Below are 10375 nucleotides of genomic sequence, written 5' to 3'. Positions count from 1 at the left end.
CTCGGCGCCCCGCCCCCGCCCCGTCTGGGGTCTCCGCCGCCCTCCGCCGCCCTTTGTTTGCCTGGGTCTCTCCCCCACCCCTTTCCCTGGGTCAGTCTTCGGATCTCTCTTTGTGTCTCCGGGCCGGGGTGGCTGGCGCAGTCGGCCAGCCCCGGAGGTCGGCGCGGGTGGCCCCACACAGCGACAATTAAGAAGAGTCTTCGGCCCTCATCACCCGACTCCAGCCCAGGAGGTACACGGTTAATACCACCGAGTTCGGGCAACTGTCCTCGGCTTAGAGTAGTCCTGTCCGCGGCCCGCGGCCTCCCGCCGGCCACCGAGCTCCGGAGGACGCGGGCGGCCCCCACAGGCGTGCAGCTCCTCCCAGGTCCTAGAGCGGCTCGGTGAGGACCAGCGCTTCCGCTTCCCGTCCCCGCCCCCGGCGGCCGCCCCCGGGACGCCTGGGTCCGAGCCCCCTCCCCATTTGGCGCGGAGCCCGCATCCCGGGGCCGCCGGCGGCTCGGGAGACGGAGCCCAGCCGAGGAGCTCGCGAGGGCGCCGGGGTGACATAGCCGGAGGCGGCCAGGAGGAGAAGGGGGCGCTGCGGGCCGGAAGGAGCAGCAGGTGCAGGGGCGAGCGGCGGCCGGGCGGGGGTCACCGGGAGCCGCGCCCCGCACCTCGGACCCGGCCGCTGCCCGGTGCCCGCGCTGGCCGGCAGAGGGCAGCGGCAGGGCGCCGCGGGCCGCACATGGCTGTGTGACCGTGGAACTGTGTCTGTCCCCTTGCTCAGGGCGGCGTGCGGGCGATGGAGCGCGCGGTGGAGCCCTGGGGCCCGGATCTCCAGGGCGCAGAGGAGAGGGAGCAGCTGAGAGGCGCCCGCACAGGTGAGGGCCGGGGCGGTGCGCCGCCAGGGGCAGGTAAAGGCCGGGTGGGGACTCCGGTGCTGGGCTCTGTCTGGCCGAGACCCAGAAAAATCGGACGTGAACTGTGCTTCCAGGGGAAGGGGGGAGGGGAGCAAAAACCGAGGTTAAGGAGCCAACGTTTCTGAGCACCTACTGTGCGTCAGGCCGTGAGAGGCGTCATCTCAAGGACTCTCCCTGCTCCTTGACAGTCATCACCGGCCTCACTGCCTCTGCCCTACTTCAGGCCTCGTTTTATCTCATCCTGACAATTCCAACAGCCTCCCCACATCCCTTTTTTCTTCAGTGATGCATTCAGTAGCCACACTGATCCAAGTCCAGATTTAATCCTGTTTCTCTTCTCCAAAACCTTCCCTAGCTCCCTTCTGCCTAGTAATCAAAAGCCTAGTGTTCGATCTAGGCCTTACATGCTTAATCTAGTTCCAGCATCCCTCTCCAGCGTTACCTTCCATTCCTCTCCATGGTTTACTCTTCTCTTTTGCTGTGAAAGCTTGGCCCTATCTCCTTATTTCTTTTCTGTCTTGCGACAGCAGTTATTCTGAGCCCACAATTACAATTATTTGTGCTTGATCTTCTCTCTCCTACGCATTTTAAGGGACAGGTGTGCGCCTGGGTCCTCTCAGGTACACGCAAGATGACTGAAGTAATAAATTACAGAATGGGCTAATATAAGAAGATATAATAGACATAGCAAATACTAGGTTTTCCAAATAGAGACAGTATAATGTGGGTAACACAGGCTTGGGAATCAGACAGATCTGAGTTAGAAACGTGGCTTTGCTACTTTCCAACCTTTATAACCTTGAGCAAGTGACTTAAATTCTTTGAGTCCTTATGTGTATAAAATGGGAGTAGTAATAGTAGTATCTCATAGCATTGTTTGCAAGGATTCAGTGATGCCTAGTCCAGTGACTGACACATATTAAGGGCGTGTTATAAGGAAGTTACCATTGTCAGCAATAATAAGTGTGTCAGAAGTTCAGAGAGAGGGAGAGCATCCTTGTGACCACAGACTGTCCAGGAAGCCTTCCCGGGGAAGTTGCTATCAAAGACAGGGCTGAGCCAAAGGGCAGGGTCTGCTACTCCCTTTTCTTTCCCCAGGTATAGGGAGTGAGAATGTGGAGATTTCTCAGCCGGATGAGTTTGAACATACCCCACAGGAGGATGACTTGGGGTTCAAGGAAGAGGAACATTTGGCCCCAGGTCATGAAGTAGGAAATGCCTCTCTCAAACCCGGAGGCATCCAGACCTGGGATGACTTATGGGTCCAGAGAGAGGGCCCAGGAAAACCTCAGGCTCGGGACAGAGGTCCCCGGCTCCTGGGAGAGCCACGCTGGGGCCAGGCTAGCGATCGGGCCGCCGTGTGTGGTGAGTGCGGCAAGAGTTTTCGGCAGATGTCAGATCTGGTGAAACACCAGCGGACCCATACGGGGGAGAAACCCTACAAGTGTGGGGTCTGCGGCAAGGGCTTTGGGGATAGCTCTGCCCGTATTAAACACCAGCGAACTCATAGTGGTGAAAAGCCCTACAGAGCCCGCCCACCAGCCCAAGGCCCCCCAAAGATTCCTCGGTCCAGGATCCCGGCTGGCGAGCGCCCCACTATCTGCGGCGAATGCGGCAAGAGCTTCCGGCAGAGTTCTGACCTGGTGAAACACCAGCGGACACACACGGGTGAGAAGCCCTACAAGTGTGGCATCTGTGGCAAGGGCTTTGGGGACAGTTCTGCTCGCATAAAGCACCAGCGGACACACCGAGGGGAGCAGCCTCCCCGGCCCGTGGTGCCCAGACGGCAGCCTTCTCGAGCAGCCACGGCAGCCACGCAGGGCCCCAAGGCCCAGGACAAGCCATATATCTGCACAGATTGTGGCAAAAGATTCGTGCTCAGCTGCAGCCTTCTGAGCCACCAGCGCAGTCACTTGGGGCCCAAACCTTTTGGCTGTGATGTGTGTGGAAAGGAGTTTGCCCGGGGCTCAGACCTGGTGAAGCACCTGCGGGTGCACACGGGAGAGAAGCCCTACCTATGCCCTGAGTGTGGCAAGGGCTTCGCCGACAGCTCTGCCCGGGTCAAACACCTCCGCACCCACAGCGGGGAGAGGCCTCACGCCTGCCCAGAATGTGACCGCACCTTCAGCCTCAGCTCCACCCTTCTCCGCCACCGCCTCACNTCAAGCCCACCCCCACCTCCTCTTGGCACGAGCCCCCCGCTGACACCTCGAAGCCCTTCACACTCGGGTGATGGGCCTTTTGGCCTGCCTGGCTTGGAGCCAGAGCCCGGGGGCCCACAGGCTGGGGAGCCACCCCCACCCCTGGCAGGTGACAAGCCCCACAAGTGCCCTGAGTGTGGCAAGGGCTTTCGCCGAAGCTCGGACCTGGTGAAACACCATCGCGTGCACACGGGGGAAAAACCCTACCTCTGCCCTGAATGCGGCAAGGGTTTCGCTGACAGCTCGGCCCGAGTCAAGCATCTCCGCACCCACCGGGGTGAACGGGCTCGGCCACCACCACCGTCCACTCTTCTGAGGCCACATAACCCCCCTGGCCCAGCACCCACAGCCTCTCGACCCCGAGTCCGAGCGCAGCCCTCTGGACCCAGCCAGCCCCATGTGTGTGGCTTCTGTGGGAAGGAATTCCCCCGGAGCTCAGATCTGGTCAAACACAGGCGAACACACACTGGGGAGAAGCCATATAAGTGTGCAGAGTGTGGCAAAGGTTTTGGTGACAGTTCTGCCCGCATCAAGCACCAGCGTGGGCACTTGGTCCTGAGGCCCTTTGGGACAGGGGATGGTCGGGCAAGGCCCCTTAAGGAGGAGCCACCAACAGGACTGGAATGATGGGGTCCAGGGAAGATGGAAGCCCAGGAGACCAAAGGGAGGGTATCTGCTGCTTAAGCAGAGAATAAAGGGCCGGGGAGGTGGTGGGAGGGAGAAGGAGGGGAAGAAATGGGAGAAAGGAGTGAATAGATAGAAATAGAAATTGGAGATAATGACCTTGAAGCTCAGGAAACTCCTGGCTGGGCTCAGTCAGGACCTTTACAGTGTGGTCTATACCCCCAGCTTCTAGAACACTGCCTCGTATTCTGAATAGTGTAGGCACTCAATACCTACTGAATGAATAAACTGGCCTTAGCCTGAGGGCCCTTAAACAACTCTAAATTCTGCTGCCTCTTAATCTGTTAAGAATTGATCCCACCCAACCTTGCCCCTAGGAGACCAGCACCCTGGCCAGCACCAAACTGGGTTTATTTGACCTTATGAGCCCCGACAGTGAGACTTCAGTTTTGGGTGGTATAGAGGCAGGGGCATCTTGAACCTTCTGATGAGAAGAGTACTGCTGTGTGGATTGCTGGACATGGTCTTAGCCAGGAAGGGTGCTGTTGGACAGCCCAGACCTCTCTGCCCTGGAGAACCCCAACCCACCCTGACACCTGGACGCTGACAGACTAGACCAGAGACAGCAGAAGGAGCAGTCATACACTCGATGCCAAGCCCAGGTCCTGGTGGACGTCAGTGGAGACAAACTGGCTGGGAGAAGGGCAGGACTGCAGTGAGGAGAGGCCAGGGAAGCTCCAAGGCAGGACAGCCACATCTCCGTGTATCTCCTCGCCAATAAACTTTCTTGTCTGAAGCTTGGACTCTGCTTGTGTATGTGTGCAGGGTGATGCGGGGGGGAAGGTGTCAAAGCCTCACCACAGGTGAAGCCATGTGTACACTTGGGAAGGTCCCTTGCCCTTTTCGAGCCCATCAAATAAAGAAGTTGGAAGTCAGCCGCTTTCCAGCTGTGACATCTGGTTGGAAAAACGGCCACCAGGTCTGTCGGCTGATGGCCCAGACCTGAGTTCTGGCTGCCCACAGGCGCCACCTGCGCCACCTACGCCACAATGTCGAGCGCGACCCCTAAACGGAAGAACGCGGCGCCACGGGCCGGGGAGGGCGTGGGCGTAGGACGGTGAGCGCCGTTGCTAAGGCGACAGGTTGGCGGGGGAAGGTGGCCGTCTGCCTAGTACAGGCGCAGAGGTCCCCGACACTGAGGCTCTGCCTACTGGGAAACCCCGCCTCCCTGAGACCCTTTTTTTATTTGTTGAGAAACAGGTCATTTGACTACATAGTCCAAAGGGAGGGCAAAGGGGATGCCTTTTTATCCCCCGGAAAAAGCAACCATATTTTCCCAGCGACCCATGCGTCATTAGGAGCAAGACTCCAATTCCTAGCTTTTTCCGAGGAGGGCGCCAGTAGGGAGGAAGGGAGAGAGGAACTGACCTGATTGGCCAGGGGTAAAAAAGACGAGGGCAGTTCACCCATCTAAGAAATGAGTACAAGACCGCTTTGCAACTTCGCGAGTTGGGCGTCTCTGCTAGTCTCGGTGGGGGAATGGTCCCTGGATGGAGACTCTCGCGAGATCTTAACCATCGGCCGGGCTTCCCTAGAAACCAATGAAAGCTGGCTGCGGCGCCCTTCCTCCCGATCTTCCCACCTCTGCCAAGTTCTTATATGTACTCGAAATGTTGCGTTTGGGCCTGGGGTTCTTGGCCGCTTCGGTCCTTAGGTGCACCCACACCCATAGGCCTGAACGGAGGCCTTTGGGGGCTTTTGGAAGATCTCCCCTGCTGGTTTCCGTGTTTCCCCTCCCTACCAGTCGGCCTCCAAGCCGGCCTGCAATGATCTTTGTAAAATTCCATCTGTTTGTGTCGCTCCCCATTAAAAACCTTGCCGTAGCTCCATATGTCGCCTCTGTAAAACGTAACTCCTTGACATTCAGGTTGGCATTCAAGGTCTTCCATTTGTGTGGTTTCAGCCCTATGCTTCTTAAATATTGCTTCGTTTACTTGGAATGCTCATGACCCCTCCCCACCCCGACTTGTTAACCTCTCCAAGTCAGAACACTTCAAGCATTACTTTCTCCCAGAGGCCTGCCCTGAACCTCCAGCCTGAGTTAGAATCTACTTCTTCTGAATACTTGAAATATGGAGAACTTCTTGAGGATGACAAGTCACTCAACAGCATTACCTACTGTGTGCTGGGTATGGGGGACAGGAGGATGAAGAAAACAAGGTCTCCGCCCTCAGTTTCTATGCAGAAGACAGAGGTTGGACAAATAATTCCAAGTGTAGGAAGCACTGTGCAGGAAGCATACCTACAGAAGAGAATCCTACCTGATTCAAAGGCCTCTCCAAAGAGGTGGAAACTACGTTGAGACCTAAGGACTGACTTGGAGTAAGCTGAGAAAGGAGGTGTGAGGGCTGGTATAGGAGCTGGAGTCTTCTGGGCAGAGAGAAGACTGTGCTCCCAAGTCCTTGGGCATTGAAGAACTGAAGTAAAGTTCTAGTGAGTCTGAAGGCAAATAGTGAAATGCAGAGTAATGAGGTGCACGATGAAGACTTTTCCAAATTCAACTTTCTACCTCCCAGTCCCAGCGGGAGCTTGGCACACAATAGGCCTCACTAAATACTTTCGTGAGCAGTGCCCTTGGAACATGATGTGCTCTTCGCAAGAGTTTACAGGCCCACAAGCTGCTACCTCCTTGTCAATATGGCAAACTCCCACTCAGCTTCGAAGGTCCTTCACATTTATCTCCTCAGCGAGGCCTGCACCCAATAACTGCTCCCTTCCCAGGGGGTTACTATTATTCACTCATCTTACTATCCTGCCAGAACACTTATACACCTACTGCTTGCCCTTTCATACATACATACATACATATATTTATATTTATTCATATATATTTATATATATTTATTTTTTATCACGATCTTTTTTGCTAGACTATGAGATTCTCAAGAACAGAAACTAGATCTGAGTTCAGCTATATACTAGTACATGTTTGTAGAGCAAATGGACAGAAGTCCTTTCCCTTCTCTTGCAAGCATCTGTTCCAAAGCCCTTCCACAGCAGAAGCCCTTTCCAGTGGTGACTTTTCACTGTTGCCAGGTGAGCCTCCTCACTGATTGCAGGTCTTGCCTTTTGCTAGAAGTGGGGTTCCAGCCATAACCTGGCCCCTCCCTACCTCGCCTCCATCTCTCATATTACACTTCCCCTTGCTAACTCACTTGGCTCCAGCCACACAAACCTTCCTGTTCCTCAAATGTGCCAAGGTTATTCTCCCCTTAGGCCTTTGCAGTTCTGTCTAGAACACTTTTCCTCCAGATTTTCAAATGGCTAATCCTTTCCTCATCATTCAAGATTCATCCCAAGTATTATTTCTNACCTTCCTGTTCCTCAAATGTGCCAAGGTTATTCTCCCCTTAGGCCTTTGCAGTTCTGTCTAGAACACTTTTTCTCCAGATTTTCAAATGGCTAATCCTTTCTCATCATTCAAGATTCATCCCAAGTATTATTTCTTGAGATGCCCTCCCTCTCCACGTGAAAGAAGCCCCCAGAGGGCACCTGGGTGACTCCGTTAAGAGTCCGACTCTTGATTTCAGCTCAGATTGTGATCTCAGGGTCATGAAATCGAGCCCAGCATCCATCAGGCTCCATGCTCAGCAGGGAGTCTGCTTGGGATTCTCTCTCTCCCTATCCCTCTGCTCTTCCTCCACCCCACCCCCGCCACTTAAATAAATAAATAAATAAGTAAATAAATATATTAATAAAAGAAAGCCCCAACCATAGCCACTCTATTGCATCATCTTGCCCTATTAATTTCATCATCTGCAATTATCTTGTTGACTTGTTTACATTTTTTACACTCTTAAAAGTGCCATAGCAGCCAAGATTTTTGTCTGTTTTGTTCACTATGGCATCTCTGGTGCCTAGAAAGGCGCCAGGCACATAGCAGGGCCCACACAACCAAAGTGGAGATCTTGAGTGTGAGTATCCAGGCATTTGCCCCCGTTTCCTTGCTCTGAGGAAGAGCAAAAGTTTGACCCGATGTAATCCTAACATCCAAATTATGTCCTGGCCTCTGAAGGCTAAGACTCAGATTTGAGTACTGGCTCTGCCACGAATTTCCTCGTGTAATTTCATTTCTGGAAGATAATTTGGTGTAATAGAAAGAGCATGAGCTTTGGAATCTGCTACTTACCAGCTTTGTGACTTTGAGCAAATCACTTAAATTCTCTAAGCGTTGGTTCATTTGTCAGAGAGAGACAATATTATTGATCCCCACAGGGCTGGTATAAAGAGACATAAGGATTGCAAGCACTTACTGAGTGTTATTTCTCTTTCCTTTCTGAATCTTAGGTGCCTCTTTCATAAAATGGGAGAATTGGGTATCTTTTTCAAGACAAGTGGGAAATACTGATCTTTAGGCAAAATAGCCCAATTTTTAAATTTGGCAATTTTAAACGTGTAAAAGACCTCTATTTTTTTTTTTAAAGATTTCATTTATTTATTTGACAGAGATAGAGACAGCTAGCGAGAGAGGGAACACAAGCAGGGGGAGTGGGAGAGGAAGAAGCAGGCTCATAGCATAGGAGCCTGATGTGGGGCTCGAACCCATAACGCCAGGATCACGCCCTGAGCTGAAGGCAGACGTTTAACCGCTGTGCCACCCAGGCGCCCCAAGACCTCTATTTTTTAAAACTAATTTTTAAAAGTAAAAATACCCTGAGGGCCAGACAAGATAGTTCCGTGGACTGGATTTGAGCCACTGGATTTGGGCTACTAATTTTCCACTTAGGCTATTGGTTGTCCGGGGTGCCATGACAACCCTTACTGTATAACTTAGACAAATCAGTTTTTATCTCCCTCAAGTTCCATTAGCTCATCTGTAAAATGGACCCACCCTGGTGTGTAAAACGCTTAGCACAATGCTGGCGCGTAGTAGGCACACCACACAGTAAGTGGTAGCGGTAGCTGGGGTGGCTGTTGATTTGAGAACTACGTATTCAAAAGGGGCAAGACATCCCAGAGACAAGGACACTGCGAAGGCGACGCTGGGAAAGGAGAAAAAATGGGAGAGGAAAAAAGAGGGAAGGGAAGAGGTGAGCAGGCAACAGGGTCCGCCCTCCAGGCGGGGCGCCAGCGAGAGGCCCAGGCCGGGGCGGGAGCGCACGTGGCCTATTTTGGGCGGAGCAGACGCGCCTGGCCGCAGCGGAGACCTCCGAGGCGGCCACAGGAGACGAGGCTTGAAGGTAGGTTACAGCTGGTCTGCGAGGACCTTGGACGCCGGAATGGGGTAGCCCGGGGGTCCCTGGGAGTTGGGGTACAGCGGAGGGCGCCAGATGTGGGCTCGCCACCCTCCCGGGGCAGTTCTGGCCGGACGCCTGGGTCCTCTGGGCCCCTCCCCCTAGGGGGCGGGGTTAGGTGATCTGACCAATGAGCGGCAGTTCGCGAGGCCCCGCCCCACCCCGCCCCCGGAGCCGCGGCCTCGCAGAGTGCCCAACCGCCCGGCGCCCTGGCCAGGGGCTGTGCGAGCGCCGAATCTGCGGCGGGTGAGTGCGCACCCCCCAGGGTCTCCGCCCCGATCCCGCCCCCAGCCCGTGCCCTAGTGCTCTGGACCGCTGGCCCGGGAGCCGGGGAGTGACTCAGCGTGGGGAGGGTGGCGACTTGCTGGGGCTGGAGATTCGAACTGTTCAGGGCCTTGAATGCCGGGATGAGTGGGGAGAACGAGTGTCTTCGGAGCTGGTCCTGGGGCCTGGGGCCGGCCTGGGGTGGAGGGAAGAGGGCACCGCAGGGCGGGAGAAGCCAAGGCTACATCGCCTTGCTGGGGTCAGGGCCATGGGGTGGGGGGCGAGGGGTGGAAGGGGGTGCGAATCCTGAGCTTTTGACCCAGCGCCTCTCGCTCTAGGACACCAAGATGCCTGGGGAACAGCAGACAGAGGAGGAGGAAGAGGAAGAGATGCAAGAGGAGATGGTGCTGCTGGTGAAGGGTGAGGAAGATGAGGGTGAGGAGAAGTATGAGGTGGTGAAACTCAAGATCCCCATGGACAACAAGGAGGTACGTGTCCCACGCCAGGGGGCTTGGTTACCCTTAAATATGGTCAGGTCCAGCCTTCCTCAGACAAACCAGCGATCCAGCCCCTACTTTCTTCTCAGTCTTAGACATAGAATCTCAGGCTTGGTAGCCCATCCTTCTGCCTTACTGCCCATGCTGCCATCATACAGATGTCACACCTACTGTGCTCGCTAGCCTCGGTTCCCCATGGAGCTTAATGTCTAGCGGCATTGGACTGACAAGTAACCATGCAGCTTCAGCCCCGTGTGATGGGTGCAGGCACCAGAGGCATGGAAGCCCAGAGCTGGGAACGGCACACTTCGGGTTGGGCGGAGGGGTGCTTAGGTAGGCAACAGCAACAGTAACAGCTGACTCTTAGTAGCATTTGCTATGCACCAGGCACTTTCTAAGTACTGCAGATCTGTAATGTAGGTAGTTTTTGTTCCATTTTACAGGTGAGGAAACTGAGGCCCAGAAAACTGGACAGTTTGGTGACTGGCCCAAGGTCTCAAAGTTAGGAAAGGGATGGCTTAGCTGAGACCCCTGGGGATCTGAGGTTTAGAAGGAATGGCCCGATTCATTGCTCAGGGAAGTGGGTGGGGCAT

The 10375-nt window shown here is 54.7% G+C and overlaps 1 protein-coding gene across 3 annotated transcripts; it reads left to right on the top strand.

Annotated features, from left to right (window-relative positions):
• Positions 1-28: 28 nt before the first annotated feature.
• ZNF48 (zinc finger protein 48) lies at positions 29-4523 on the top strand. 3 transcript variants are annotated; one of them, XM_034670128.1, is made up of 3 exons: positions 29-232; positions 770-863; positions 2001-4523. In XM_034670128.1, exons 2-3 carry the CDS (start codon positions 785-787, stop codon positions 3728-3730), a joined length of 1809 nt encoding a protein of 602 aa, XP_034526019.1. In that variant the 5' UTR covers positions 29-232; positions 770-784; the 3' UTR covers positions 3731-4523. The 3 variants fall into 3 exon arrangements, with proteins under 3 accessions (XP_034526019.1, XP_034526018.1, XP_002924814.2); XM_034670127.1 differs by lacking the exon at positions 29-232 and adding an exon at positions 266-603; XM_002924768.4 differs by lacking the exon at positions 29-232 and having other exon boundaries at positions 611-863.
• The last annotated feature ends 5852 nt before the right edge of the window (positions 4524-10375 follow it).

Source organism: Ailuropoda melanoleuca, chromosome 10, assembly GCF_002007445.2.
Source record: "Ailuropoda melanoleuca isolate Jingjing chromosome 10, ASM200744v2, whole genome shotgun sequence".
Classification (NCBI taxonomy): domain Eukaryota; kingdom Metazoa; phylum Chordata; class Mammalia; order Carnivora; family Ursidae; genus Ailuropoda; species Ailuropoda melanoleuca.
Note: the sequence above shows the minus strand (reverse complement) of the source record. Positions and strands in the feature narration are given on the sequence as shown.